Here is a 15,470-nt window from a genome sequence, read left to right as displayed (position 1 = left end):
GTCTTCCTAGAACCAGTATTTGTATCTTTTTATCCTGATTTAATAATCGGTGATGCTTCAAGTTGGGACCAAATTCAGCACAACCCGGATCCAGTCAATGAGGTGGCTTCTTAGGTCCTTTTTGGCACGGCTCCACTCCTAAACTCCAGCAACTCCATCAAAAAATTTAGCCAAACACCCCAACTCCAAAACTCCATGGAGTTGCTAACTCCATGGAGCAGTAGTGCAAATGGAGGTGGAGTTTTGGAGCACCTCTTTTGCTACTCCAGAAACCACTCTTTTGAACCTCCTCGTGGATTTGGTGGGTAATTACCCGCCAATGCCACTGGTTACACAAAAAAATGTTTCATTGTATTCTCCCTTCTATTCTCCCGAGCCCCGCCGCCAGAGCCCCGCCCGTCACCGCCCCCGTAGCCGGCCGACCCCGCCGCCCGGCGTCGCCCGTCGCCACCCGCAGCCCGTTGCCCGTCGCCGCCCCCATGGCCGGCCGGCCCCGCCGCCCGTCATCGCCCCACCGCCCGGCGACGCCCGTCGCCGCCCCCGTGGCCGGCCGGCCCCGCCGCCCGCCGCCTGGCGTCGCCCGTCACCGCCCCCGTGGCCGGCCGGCCTCGCCGGCCGGCCCTGCCGCCTGTCGCCGCCCATCCCGCCGCCCGCTGCCCAGCCCGCCGCCCACCCTGCCGCCCGTGGAGGGTCTCCCGTGTGCGGCACAGTGCAGTGGAAGAAAGGGAAGAAGAAGATGGGATAGAGAGGATGACAAGTGGGGCCTTAATTGGGGGGCAACAATGGCAATCTATACTGAAATCGATCTTTTTTGGAGCTGAGAGCACCCATCTAGCCAAACACCCTATTTTTGTTCTGGAGTTTTGGAGCGGAGCTGGCTCCATGTGGAGTTCTGGAGTGGAGCAGCTCCACCCGGAGTTGGAGCCATGCCAAACAGGGCCTTAGATGGGCAGATGGCCATGGAGTTTCTAAAATATAGTTTCAACTTTTAAAAAATCATTAATATAGATCTGAATCCAAATCCTTTCTCCCGACAAGCCTTAAATAATCATATATTTAATTAAATCATACATCAAAACGATCAGTGAAACTTAATACAATGAATTAATGACCGACTTTAAGTGCTGATTGACTGACCGAACCACGCTACAAAAGCAAAGCAGAGTCGTAATCTCTACTCCTAAAAAAACCAAAGAGGAGAAAAAACTTCGTACGTCGTCTGCCCCTCCGCTCCGTTCACCCGTCCGCTGGCTCCCGCGTCCTCCGCGCAAACTGGTCCGCCCTCCGATGAACGCCCTTCGAAGCCCACCGCGCGCGCCGTCCGTTGCCCCTCCTCGCGCCCTGCGCTTCATGCTCCGCCATCCGATGTTCCCCTCGCTCGCCTACTCCTCCTCCCTTGCCCAGCATCGCAGCCGCTGATAGCAGTCCACATTGCAGCCGCCGCCAGCAGTTCGCATCGCCTCGCCTAGCTCGGCCTACAACGCCGCTGCCGCCCACAAACCGTCGTCGTCTACTCCCTCGCCCTGCAACGCCGCAGCCGGCTCCCTCGGCCTGCTTCGCCACCGCCGCCGACTGCTCTGCGGCCGACCAGTGGATTGGCTTCGAGATCCAGGTCTTCAACATTGGGAAGCGGAACCGGCGCCTCGATGTCGCAGCCGCCCGCGTTCTGCCAGACCGCGGCTCCCTCGGCCTGCTTCGCCACCGCCGCCAACTGCGCCGCGGCCGACCAGCGGCTTGGCTTCGAGATCCAGGTCTTCAAGATCGGGAAGCGGAACCGGCGCCTCGTCCCCGGTCTCTCCGAGTGCCGACTCCTCGACCAAGCCCACAGCCGGCCTAGAAAAGTACCAGGTAGGTCTCCTTCGTTTCCGATTCATCCGATTCATTCCTTTAATTTGTCTTCTTCATTCAGTTCCAATTCCAAATTCATGTGATTTTGTTTATCTTTTCCCAGTCAAATCATTCTCTGATAGAAATTTTCCCAGTCAAATCATGTCAAGATATCTACGATGCAACGTATGACATTATCAATGAGCACTCAGTTTTGCTAATAAAATTAACAATATATTTAACCATCAATTCTTTAAATTCATGTATCCCCTTGTCTGTTTAAGTTTTTAATTCACTTTTCCCTTGCTTGTTAGGTGGAGTGACTACTACAGATTATAGTCAAATTATTTTTTCTCCCATATGTTCTGATGCGTACGATTTGAAAGGTAACATCTTTTTGTGCTCAATAACTTCGTTTCACTAAAGTTATATAGTTTTGATCTCTGATTTTTGTGCTGCGGACCTATCCAAGCGGATACGCGCTGAACGGAAACAAATTACAAAGACGGCACGTGCCCTTACATTAGATATCATCAACAAGTAGTAATGCTAGGATGCTCAGCAACTCTGTGTTGTGTTTCAAAGTTTGGATGTTCGCGACATACTGAATCATATTTTTTGAGGATTTTCCTTATATGAACTTTTTAGACAGTGACCATATAACATGTTTGGTGATTCAATGGCAGCTAAGTACTCACCTTGATGTGTTTATTGTTACCATATAACAATTTCATGAATGCGTTAAGTACTCAGCTTGATGTGTTTCAACCCTCCATTGTGTATATCTAATGTTTGGTGATTCAATGGAAGTAACATGTTTGGGGAAGATGCATTTCACTTCTGTTTGGTCCAAGATCCCTCTAAAAGTTGCTTGCTCTGGACTGCAGAAGAAATGTTGCGGGTGATGATTTATTGATATGTATCCAATGCTTGTAGATCCAATACCCTAAACATGTACTCCAAATCGGACCAGCTGTTTTAATCAAGCTGCACGTACATCCTGAGACACCATAACCCAAATAAGGCACTATGATCCCTAACCCAGCAAATCTAAATCTACATGTACTAATATTTTCCTCCCGAAACCTAGCCTGAATGGTAAGATTGGTTCCAGCAGAATCACATCCCAAATCACTCGGGGTCGGGCGAGGCGGAGTTCCACCCTCAAGGGGTCGGGCGCATCCGACCCCGGGACCAAGGGGTCGGGCGCATCCGACCCCGGGACCAAGGGTCGGGCGTATACTCGGAATTGGACTGCGGGTTGATATCATGAAATGTCAGGGGTTTTTTGAAAAATAGCCTCGGACTACTCCAACGTTCTGCTCAGGGGTCGGACACTCCCGACCCCAGGACTCAGGGTCGGGCGAGGCGGAGCTTCACTCGGGGTCGAACGAGGCGGAGTTCCACCCTCAAGGGGGCGGGCGCATCGGCGAGGCGGAGTTCCACCCTCAAGGGGTCGGGAGCATCCGACCCCAGGACCAAGGGTCGGGCGAGGCGGAGTTCCACCTTCAAGGGGTCAGGCGCATCCGTCAAGAGAGAAGATTTTGTGGGCATGTTGAAAGAAAGGAAAGTTTAAAAAATCAACTCCCTATATGCATGCGCGAGATTTTGTGGACAGTTTAAAAGAAAGGAAAGGTTAAAAAATCAGCTAGCTCCTTGCATGCATGCGCTAGATTTGTCAATATCCTTTTTTACAAATTTTGTGGGCATGTTAAAAGAAAGGAAAGATTAAAAAATCAGCTAGCTCCTTGTGCATGCGCGAGATTTTGTTGACATGTTAAAAGAAAGGAAAGATTAAAAAATCAACTCCTTGCATGCATGCGCGAGATTTTGTGGGCATGTTAAAAGAAAGGAAAGATTAAAAAAATCAGCTAGCTACTTGCATGCATGCGCCAGATTTGCTAGGCCTGGTTGGAAAAAGAATTGTACTCCATCCTGGTTCCTTCCCTTCCTTTTTCTATCAGCCGCCATAACAAACTCGTTGCCGCCATCGCAAATGCACACGCCCGAAGCAAACCCGTCGCTTGCCCCGTGGCGCCGTTGCCCGCCCGGCACCTTGGCTGACCTCCTCGTTGGGTAATTGTTGACCATCGGTACGGACGCATGTAATTCTCCTGAAGCAGTAACTATGGAACAGTACACCGAAGTGATAAGCTCCTATATCATTATTCCTTCATCTCTCCTAACGAATAAGACTCACTGCAGTACAAATGTTCAACTTGCAGTTATCCAGCTATGGGTTCCTCCTACATGTCGCTCTCGAGGAAGAGGGTAACCTTGCCTGCACCGCTGATATCCTTGCCCGCACCGACAACGAACAGGTATGATACTCGTAATTTTCTGAAGCGGTACAGATTTCATCAGAATGATGACATCAGTTTTTATCTCGTACGCTATGATGCACCCTTGCATTATATATGTATAAAATCTCGGAATTATAGGTGGGTTGAGTTTCATGAGGTGGAGCTGGAACACATCTTCTGGAGATTGGATGTGAGCGCCATGGTTTTCTGGAAAGGAAACATACGAGAGTATAGAGGACAGGAGTATTTGCGCGTAATATTGGTTGATGAGTAGGTGCTTCAATCATCCGCCTACTTCTTTTTTTATATGCATGTGTAATTAGGCGGATGCATTGTGGTTTCACTGCAAACTACTGATATATGTTGGCTACAATGTTTGTGCAGGGCACCAAGATGGAGGCAGTTGCGTGCGGCGACCATCATATGATGTTCAACAGTGTGCTCATTGAAGGTGAAACATATGACTTTTTGGGAGTGTATTTTACGCCAACTTATGTGGATCCCATTCCCAATATGTACCGTCTGTGTGAATACTACGCTGTCGTCCTTTTACCGGATACTGTAGTCAAGACTCCACAGAGGCCCATCTGGATTTCAGAGTGTCCTCGTGCCTTTAGGAAATTCGAGGATGTATACCGTCAGCCAGTAGATACTTTTGCAGGTGACTCATCAATTTATACACACTTTCACTTAACAAAATATGATGTCCTTGGTTTCACACTAAAATGCAAAGCATATATTTTTTTTGTTGTTGAAGATGTCATAGGCGTGGTTGTATATGCGTCTGAGATCCAAGATAGGGGTGACTTCCGGAGGCGGCCTAACAGGCACGTGGTAATCATGAATCAAAGGTATGTGTATTTATGTACATATGAAATTATCTGCCATGCCATGGGTCGATCGGAATTAATGTTGTTACTTGTAGGAAAAACTTCATCATAATCCACGTGAACGACCCACACCTTCAACGCCACATATGGGAGTGGCGTCACGCGGCTTATCAATTCAAGACATTAGCTGCCCTCCATGTCAAGATATCTACGATGCAAGGTATGACATTATCAATGAGCACTCAGTTTTGTTAATAAAATTAACAATATATTTAACCATTAATTCTTTAAATTCATGTATCCCCTTGTCTGTTTAAGTTTTTAATTCACTTTTCCCTTGCCTGTTAGGTGGAGTGACTACTACAGATTATAGTCAAATTATTTTTTCTCCCATATGTTCTGATGCGTACGATTTGAAAGGTAACATCTTTTTGTAGTTTTGATCTCTGATTTTTGTGCTGCAGACCTATCCAAGCGGATACGCACTGAACGGAAACAAATTACAAAGACGGCACGTGCCCTTACATTAGATATCATCAACAAGTAGTAATGCTAGGATGCTCAGCAACTCTGTGTTGTGTTTCAAAGTTTGGATGTTCGCGACATACTGAATCATATTTTTCAAGGATTTTCCTTATATGAACTTTTTAGACAGTGACCATATAACATGTTTGGTGATTCAATGGCAGCTAAGTACTCAGCTTGATGTGTTTCACTTCTGTTTGGTCCAAGATCCCTCTAAAAGTTGCTTGCTCTGGACTACAGAAGAAATGTTGCGGGTGATGATTTATTGATATGTACTCCAATGCTTGTAGATCCAATACCCTAAACATGTACTCCAAATCGGACCAGCTGTTTTAATCAAGCTGCACGTACATCCTGAGACAGCATAACCCAAATAAGGCACTATGATCCCTAACCCAGCAAATCTAAATCTACATGTACTAATATTTTCCCCCCGAAACCTAGCCTGAATGGTAAGATTGGTTCTAGCAGAACCGCATCCCAAATCACTCGGGGTCGGGCGAGGCGGAGTTCCATCCTCAAGGGGTCGGGCGCATCCGACCCCAGGACCAAGGGTCGGGCGTATACTCGGAATTGGACTGCGGGTTGATATCATGAAATGTCAGGGGTTTTTTGAAAAATAGCCTCGGACTACTCCAACATTCCGCTCAGGGGTCAGATACTCCCGACCCCAAGACTCAGGGTCGGACGAGGCGGAGCTTCACTCGGGGTTGAACGAGGCGGAGTTCCACCCTCAATGGGTCGGGCGCATCGGCGAGGCGGAGTTCCACCCTCATGGGGTCACGCGCATCTGACCCCGGGACCAAGGGTCGGGCGAGGCGGAGTTCCACCCTCAAGGGGTCGGGCGCATCCGTCAAGAGAGAAGATTTTGTGGGCATGTTGAAAGAAAGGAAAGTTTAAAAAATCAACTCCCTATATGCATGCGCGAGATTTTGTGGACAGTTTAAAAGAAAGGAAAGGTTAAAAAATCAGTTAGCTCCTTGCATGCATGCGCCAGATTTGTCAATATTGTTTTTTACAAATTTTGTGGGTATGTTAAAAGAAAGGAAAGATTAAAAAATCAGCTAGCTCCTTGCACATGCGCGAGATTTTGTGGACATGTTAAAAGAAAGGAAAGATTAAAAAATCAACTCCTTGCATGCATGCGCGAGATTTTGTGGGCATGTTTAAAGAAAGGAAAGATTAAAAAAATCCGCTAGCTACTTGCATGCATGCGCCAGATTTGCTAGGCCTGGTTGGAAAAAGAATTGTACTCCATCCTGGTTCCTTCCCTTCCTTTTTCTATCAGCCGCCATAACAAACTCGTTGCCGCCATCGCACACGCACAGGCCCGAAGCAAATCCGTCGCTTGCCCCGTGCCACCGTTGCCCGCCCTGCACCTTCGCTGACCTCCTCGCTGGGTAATTGTTGACCATCGGTACGGACGCATGCAATTCTCTTGAAGCTTTCTCATCACCTACTCCCTGACCTTGTTACTAGACCGACACCGATCTGTTGTGAAGCTGAACGCTCGGTCGCGAACTGCACAGGAAGGTTGGAGGGTGTCGTCCGAGCGGCGGCGTTGCACCTCAAGTGTGAGTTCTCGTTACCCTCTGTTAATCATGTTCACGTAGATTAGATCATGATTAGGCCTAACTAGACATGATTATACCAAGAGGTTGTCGGATATGGCATGTGTTATATTAATTAATCTGTTAATCATGTTCGTTATAATTAGATCATATGTATTCACAGAAAGAACTTGCCCTCCGCACTACTCAGCTGTCAGCTCAGCAAAACAAGGCTGCAGCACTTGTGTTCCTGGGAAAAAAATTAGCAGGCGCCATCATTATGTATTCAATGAAATAATTGTGCCAGGACCTGTAACAGGAGATGACACATGAGACTCAAAGTTGAATAAAATCTCACCTTTCAGAAGACGACTAGAAGGGGCTGCCAATAATTAAGCGAGCGACGGCGTTGCAGCTCACTGAATCGTCTGACAATGAGATGTTCCCATTCCAATTTAAGAGGAAGCAGTTCCCTATTAGGCTCAGCTTCGCCATGACGGTCAACAAGTCACAGGGCCAAACTATACCAAATGTGGGTGTGTACCTGCCCGCTCCTGTGTTCTCTCATGGTCAGTTGTATGTTGCTATGTCTAGAGCCACAGCTAGAACGAATGTCAAGATCCTCGCCCTCCCACCTAACGCAGAGGCAGACGAGGAACATACTAAAAGGAAGGAAAAGAAAAAAGCTTCTAAGAAAGTGAACGGCCAGGGTAATCAAAATAACAATGAACAAAAAGGTACATCAGTGAAGAAGAAAAGGGTACCAACTGTAGATGGCACGTATACGAAGAATATTGTATACAAGGAGGTTCTAACACCATAGGCAAGGTAATATAATGATTATTTGTGGGTGTCTTACATTTTTCATTTATTTTTTAAAAATACTAAACTGATCAATTCCATGTTTCTTGCTCTTGCTAGGTATTTAGGTTGAAGTGATTGCTTAATTTTGTCACATGATGTAACTGTATGGGAAATTCCACGTATACTGAAAAACTGAATTACATCACATGACTATATATGATGTTTGGAACGTTTGGGACATGCTAATTAGTTCAATATTTATGTTTCTTCAAACATTTCTCTGTTTCCTGTGCACATCGAAAAAGTGAGTAGATATGCTTTGTTGTACGTTCCTTTGTTTACAATATACGATAATCCCATCACACGAGAGCTTAACTTGGAGTAAGCACTTATCTTACATACATGATGCTATAACGATGCGGCACAGCTTCTTCATCGATCTTCTGGCGCACGAAGCGAATGCCTGGAGGACAAGACTACCGGGCATGATAAAACATTTTGTTTGGCCCATCACAAGCAAAGAAATAGGATAGATAGGGTTGACATTTGGATGACCTGTATTCCTACTTGTTCCACATAATTATTGTCCTGTTGAATCCAATCTTATATGATATACTTATTTTATATTTATAGATGTTTTATATTTTTATTATCCCGTTGAATCCAATATCTTGCAATATAAAAATTTTGTTGCCCGTAGCAACGCTCGGGCATGATCCTAGTAAAATATAAAGTCAACACTTGAGATCTAGGGAGATGCATGCACATATATAGCTAAGTAGGACATTCTTTTTTTCTCTTGTGAGCATATTAGTTTCAAGAAGCGAGTTAATTTTTCATGATTTCCAATAACAAGTTTATTAAATAATTGAGTGATTGTCTAATAATCGAGCACTGTACATTTGGGTGATGTAGTTTATGAGGTTATGAGATGCTCCCTTCGTGTTTAACTTTATGACATTGAACTAGTAATTAGCATCATAAACATTACAGATTAATAACGAAGAGAGTATTAACCTTGCAGGTGGTTTTTAATCAGTAAATGTATATTTTCTTAATTTTTCTCGTGTTTTGATGGCATTGGAGGGTGTTATTAGCAGGCTATACTTCTCACTTGGTCAGCCCACTTGAACCATTTTTTAATACCAGCCGTTGTTTAAGTACCATTTGCCGGCCACTCGCTGATAAAGTAATTTAACTTTGCCGCCCATTACTATCTATTTATCGCTTGCAGTTCTTACCTGTTTCAGGCCACAAAGAAGCCCTAATCCAGAGAGACCCGTGGGCATCGAGGTTTCAGCAATGGCCTCGTCCATCCGAGCCGGCCGCCGCGTTGTGTGCTTCCCGTTCCCATACCAGGGTCACTTCAACCCGATGCTCCGCCTTGCCGGCGCTCTGCACGCAGGCGGCGTCGCGATCACCGTGTTCCACACCGATCTTCGCGCGCCGGATCCGGACGACTACCCCTCGGACTACCGCTTCGTACCGGTGCCGGTCCATGTACCCACGGAGCTCATGGGGTCGGAGGACATTGCGAGACTCGTGACGGAGCTGAACGTTAGCTGTGCGGCGCCGTTCAAGGAGCGGTTGGCGGCGCTGCTTGCCGAGGAGGAGGAGGAGGAGGAGGAGCCAGGAGGCGTCCGGTGCGTGGTCACCGACGTCATTTGGTACTCCGCGCAGGCGGTGGCGAGGGAGCTCGGCGTGCCGGCGCTGGGGCTCATGAGCAGCAGCGCAGCGAGCTTCCGGAACTTCATGGTCTACCCGGCACTGATTGAGAAGGGCTACTTGCCTGTCCAAGGTAACTCGAGAAAATCGAAATGTTTGGTGTTTAGTAATGTTTGTTCTAACAGCCAGACACCAAAATTCTCTGCTTCCTCTTTGCACGGCAGAGGACCACACGGATGGTCCAGTCGATGTGCTGCCACCGTTCCGTGTGAGAGACCTGCAACGCATCGAGACGAGCAGCCTTAACGACTTCGCCAGCCTGCTCGGGCACACACGACCTGTTCGCTTCAGCTTATTCAACCAGCTTATCAGCCACCAAACAGTATTTTCCTCTGACAACAAATCAGCCGTTTTAACTTTTCAGCCAGCTTATAAGCTGAAGCAAACAAACTCACAGTTGATGGAGCGTGGCGGTCCGCCAGCCTCATAATCAACACCATTGAGGCCATCGAGACGGTTGAGCTCGACAAGATCCACGAAGACATGTCCATCCCCGTGTTCGTCATCGGCCCTCTCAACAAGTTCTCACCGCCGGTGAAAAGCAGCTTGTACCAGTTAGCAGCAAGACCGCCGGTGCCTTGACTGGCTGGACACGCAAACGCCTGGCTCCGTTATCTACGTGAGCTTCGGGAGCCTTGCTGCCATGGACCCGCACGAGTTTGTAGAGCTGGCTTGGGGCTGGGCTGACAGTAAGCGCCCATTCATTTGGGTCGTCAGGCCGAGCCTCATCCGCGGATTTGAGTCCGGTGATCTGCCCGATGGGGTTCGGGAAGAGATTGGGGCCTGTTCGCTTCAGCTTATTCAGCCGGCTTATCAGCCACCAAACAGTATTTTCCTCTCACAACAAATCAACCGTTTTAGCTTTTCAGCCGGCTTATAAGCTGAAGCGAACAAGCCCTGGAGATCGAGGCAGGATCATCGACTGGGCTCCGCAGGATGAGGTGCTTGCTCACCCTACGGTTTGCGCTTTCTTGACTCACAATGGTTGGAACTCGACGATGGAGGCTATATCGGAAGGTGTGCCGATGATATCCCGACCTTTGTTGGGTGACCAATATGGAAATGCTATGTTCGTGTGCGAGGTTCGGAGGGTTGGAGTGGAGGTTGAAGTGGAAAACCAGCTTGAGAGACTGAGGATACGAGATGCTATTGAAAAATTGATGAGCAGCAAAGAAGGGAAAGAGGTTAGAGAGAGGATGACAAGCCTGAAAGAGACGGCGGAGAATGGCATTAAGGAGAGTGGATCATCTCACACAGCTTTCCTTAACTTGGCTGATCTCATATTTTCACTATGAAACATTTGGAAGCTACAGTACAAAGCATATTTGTTATTGGTACGAACGTATGGATTGTGCGTGTAATTTCCTTTTATTCAATTTCCACTTTGAACCAGGAAACTAATTTACCATTTCAACTGATTCGGGGACCTGAGCTGTAACTCAAAAGGTTGTGTTGATTCCCTCAGCATGTGGTCACTCAAAACTCAAAAAGTCAAAAGTGTATACCCTTAACACATTACTATGCCAATGGCATGACTGAACAAAATAAACTATCACTTAAAATCAAATAAAATGTAAATTTTAAAATGTTCAATAATATTACTCTGACAGGAACGATGCTCACGAACATGGAGCAAAAATAATTAAGCTCCTATCATCCTCATATATAATGAAGAATACACACTATGGTGAGACTATGAAATCCAATAGACGTTTGCAAGGATGCATCAGTAGATCTACCTTTGAAAGTGCATTTTATTGCTGCATGCCTGCATCCCTCAAAACTCTAATCCTTCCTCTACTCACGTTTCCTTCCTTTCGGCCCATCGGTCTCTCAATAGCCGACTGGACACCCTCTGTCCCGTATCTCCTCCCGCAGCTCAGCAGGAAGCTTGTCGGACTCGCATCCACACACCAGCCTTGGCTAGACCACCCACAGGGAAGGGGCGCTTGTTCCCCAGGCCATTTCCTTGAGCTTCTGCACATCAATGGACATTAAGCTCCCAAGGCTGGCGTAGATCACGGAGCCGGGTGGCTGCGCATCGAGCCATTCCATGTAGCTTCGGTACGATGAGGACATAACACGCTTAGATACGACCATTCGTACTAAAGATAAGGTAAACTCGTTCCTATGTATTATTTTTAGTTAAGATATTATTATAATTAAGAAACATGGAGAGGATCATGAAATACTTGAAGAGAGGCATGAAGGCAGAGAGGATCAGCAGGAACATCCAAGCTAAGTTAGAGGCACAAACCACATCAAGTTCGAGTCCACCTCAGAGTCCAGGTTTGACGGAACCATCTAATTTAAACTAGCTTAAGTGCGCCTAATTACTGCTGGAATAGTAATTATCCACCAACGCGCTTAAAACAATTTAAATCCAACAATTCATTGAGTGTCCTCCGGACAACCCGAATCATCCACTTACAACTTTTATCTCATCCATACATCAGGATCACTTTTTTATGGGAAAACATCAATAAAAATTACCTTTTAACATAAATAGCCTCAAAGGTACGAATTATTACAAAACATAGTTGAAACATGTCAAACCATTCTAAGAGTTTTCAGACCAAACAAGGCAGAGATTATCGTTGTGAACTAATTATACATTTAAGGTTTCAATTTAGAACATTTGAGACTCGTACAATGTTCTAGTTCTTTCGGATCTCCTCCTCGGCAGACTACTATGAGCTTCTAAAACAAGTTAAAAGGATCCCCTAAGTACGATGTAACCAATATAAATAAATAAGACCTCAAGGAGTATGCAAAAAGTTTTTTAGTACACCTTCTTCCTTCCAGAGCTGTAAAAGGTCATCAACCAACGGCCTTAGGTACACGTCAATGTCGTTACCGGGTTGTTTTGGGCCTTGGATAAGCGCCGGCATCATAATGAACTTCCGCTTCATGCACAGCCAAGGAGGAAGGTTGAACATACAAAGGGTCACAGGCCAAGTACTATGGCTACTACTCAACTCACCGAATGGATTGAATCCATCAGTGCTTAAACCAAACCTTATGTTCCTTGCTTCACTTTCAAAGTCTGAGAATGTTCTATCAATTGATCTCCACTGTGCCCCATCTGCGGGGTGTCTCAGCATCTCATCTTCCTTACGGTCTTTTTTGTGCCATCGCATCAACTTAGCATTCGCCTTGTTCCTGAACAAGCGCTTCAAGCGTGGTATTATAGGAAAATACCACATCACCTTCGCGGGAACTCTCTTCTTGGGAGACTGCCCCTCGACATCACCAGGATCATCTCGCCTGATCTTATATCGCAGGGCTTCGCAGACGGGACAAGCATCCAATTTCTCGTATTCATCACCACGATACAGGATACAGTCATTAGGGCATGCGTGTATCTTCTGAACATCCAATCCGAGAGGGCAAATAATCTGTTTAGCTTCATATGTTGTGGATGGTAATTCATTATTCTCGGGGAGAATCTTCTTGACAATGTTCAACATCCCCTGAATTGCCTTATCGGACACACCATTTTTTGCCTTCCATTGCACAAATTCTAGTGTCGTACCTAGTTTTTTATGGCCCTGCTGGCAACCTGGGTACAACAATTTTTGGTGATCATCTATCATGCGCTGCAACTTTGCTGCTTTCTTCTCAGTTTCACAATCTCTGTATGCATCTCGTATCACCTGACCAAGGTCATCAGTAGGGCCATTTTCTGCAAACTCATCTTCATCAGCCTCGCCCATTGTAGTACCTGCAAAAGCTTGGCCTGCAACCCAGTCCGGAATGGTGTCATCTTCCTCCTCCTCCTCGCCATCTTCCATTACAACCCCTAGTTCACCGTGCTTGGTCCAAACCAAATAGTTAGGCATGAAACCGTATTTAAACAAGTGGCTGTGAATAGTCCCCCAGAAATCCTTTGAATACTCCTTCCTGTTATTGCATTGGAAGCATGGACAACATACGAACCCATTCTCTGGCTTGTTCGCTTTTGCCACTTCGAGAAAATAATGCAAGCCATCAATAAACACCTTGCTCCGCCTGTCTGCATTATACATCCATTGCCAGTCCATCTGCATCATATTACGCATGAAAATGGATTACACTTGACAATGGATTACGTGTGAAAATCGATTAAAGATCCAAACAACATGGTACAATACAACAACATCAAGATCCAAATACACATATTTAAATTAAAGTCCCAAACAACATCATACAATACAACAAGCCATCCACTGGTTATTATCAAGGAGGACTTTAAGCATCCTTGGACGGTGAAGAAGAAGGTTCCGCTGACCCAACCTCATCCTTAGGTTTATTTGTGCTGCCTGAAATGGTAGTACTAAGTGGACGTGAAACACCCGGGACTGAGGGTGGAGCATAACGACCACCAAAAGGAGGTTCCTGACCTGCGGCAACAGCTTCTTCATGACGTTGCTGCAAATAACGAAGCATTGCTTTTTCCAACGCGCTCTTTTTCTTTGGCTTATGCTGAGGGCCAACTATGATTGGAACCTTGCCATAATAGGAACCACGATCGCCCCCACCATCGCCACTTCCTCCAGTAGCAGAAGCCATCTATGTACAAAAAATATTATCTTAACACTGCATAAGTTGTTGAACTTGAAGACCGTGATCAACTCGCGAGGATGTCCTCAACTGGGCAGCACCGCACTTCGTCATGAAAGAGGTTAGATGCTACGGAAAAGGAGACATGGTCACGATGTCCGTATCCACTCTTTCTCGTAGAATCGACCCTACTTCTTGACATACGTTGCTGCTCGGCGGAGAATATTCTCGCCAATATGAACACGGTATGCAAGTTCAACAAGTATGGATTTGAAAAACCTTATTGAATTTGATAAGTTCAACAAGTATCAGAAGTCATCTATGTACAAAAATTCTTTCCTTACCACTACAGAAGTTGTTGAACTTGAAGACCGTGATCATTTCGCGAGGATGTCCTCAGCTGGGCGGCACCGCACTTCGTCATGAAAGAGGTTAGATGCTACGGAAAAGGGGACACGGTCGCGATGTTCGTATCCACTCTTTCTCGTAGAATCGAACCTCCTTCTTGACATACGTTGCTGCTCGGCGGAGAACATCATCGCAGAAATGAACACGGTGTGCAAGTTCAACAAGTGTGGATTTGAAAAACCATATTGAATTTGATAAGTTCAACAAGTAGCAGAAGTCATCTATGTACAAAAATTCTTTCCTTACCACTACAGAAGTTGTTGAACTTGAAGACCGTGGTCATCTCGCGAGCATGTCCTCAACTGGGCGGCACTGCACTTCGTCATGAAAGAGGTTAGATGCTACAGAAAAGGGGACACGGTCACGATGTCCGTATCCACTCTTTCTCGTAGAATCGAACCTCCTTCTTGACATACGTTGCTGCTCGGCAGAGAACATCCTCGCCGAGGCGAACATGGTATGCAAGTTCAACAAGTATGGATTTAAAAAACCATATTGAATTTGATAAGATAAACCGTCTAGACAAGGTAGCATCATTTTTAAACCACTGCAATAATGCATACTATATATGACACATCAATCTCCCTCACATTCTAGCTCAAAATACCTCTCCATTTTTCTACTTCATCATCACATTCTAGCAAATAATCTTTCCATCTCCAAAGCATAAATCAAAGCATAACACGAGGATGAAGTAGCAAACCCTCACAACACTTGTGTTGGCCGAGTGAAATTCCCACGAAAATGAGGGAAAAAACTTCGGGCAGCACCTCCCTTGCTTGCTTCGGCACCACCGGAGAGTAGGTGAAGCTCAGCTCTCTCTGTCAATGTGCTGGACTGGCTCGGGTTGGAGGAGGAAGAAAGTCCTCTGTCTTGGCCGTATATAATGGGGATGAGTTTTTATCCCGGTTAAAAACTCCAACCGAGACAAAAAGGAACACCTTTTGTCCCGGTTG

General features: G+C 46.2%; 1 protein-coding gene and 1 long non-coding RNA gene across 2 annotated transcripts; both read left to right on the top strand.

Moving 5' to 3' along the window:
- The first annotated feature begins 1,740 nt into the window (after positions 1–1,740).
- On the top strand, positions 1,741–2,644 carry LOC111257562. Its single transcript, XR_002678060.1, has 4 exons — positions 1,741–1,848; positions 1,952–2,013; positions 2,142–2,213; positions 2,300–2,644. It is a non-coding gene; the product is annotated as an uncharacterized LOC111257562 (long non-coding RNA).
- Positions 2,645–9,141: 6,497 nt separating this feature from the next.
- Positions 9,142–10,859, top strand: LOC101778310 (DIMBOA UDP-glucosyltransferase BX9-like). Its single transcript, XM_012846800.1, is given in 5 exon segments — positions 9,142–9,637; positions 9,729–9,834; positions 9,957–10,122; positions 10,124–10,349; positions 10,468–10,859. Coding segments are annotated over 5 exon segments (1,386 nt in total).
- Positions 10,860–15,470: the final 4,611 nt, after the last annotated feature.

Source organism: Setaria italica, chromosome VI (assembly GCF_000263155.2).
Source record: "Setaria italica strain Yugu1 chromosome VI, Setaria_italica_v2.0, whole genome shotgun sequence".
NCBI lineage: Eukaryota > Viridiplantae > Streptophyta > Magnoliopsida > Poales > Poaceae > Setaria > Setaria italica.
Note: the sequence above shows the minus strand (reverse complement) of the source record. Positions and strands in the feature narration are given on the sequence as shown.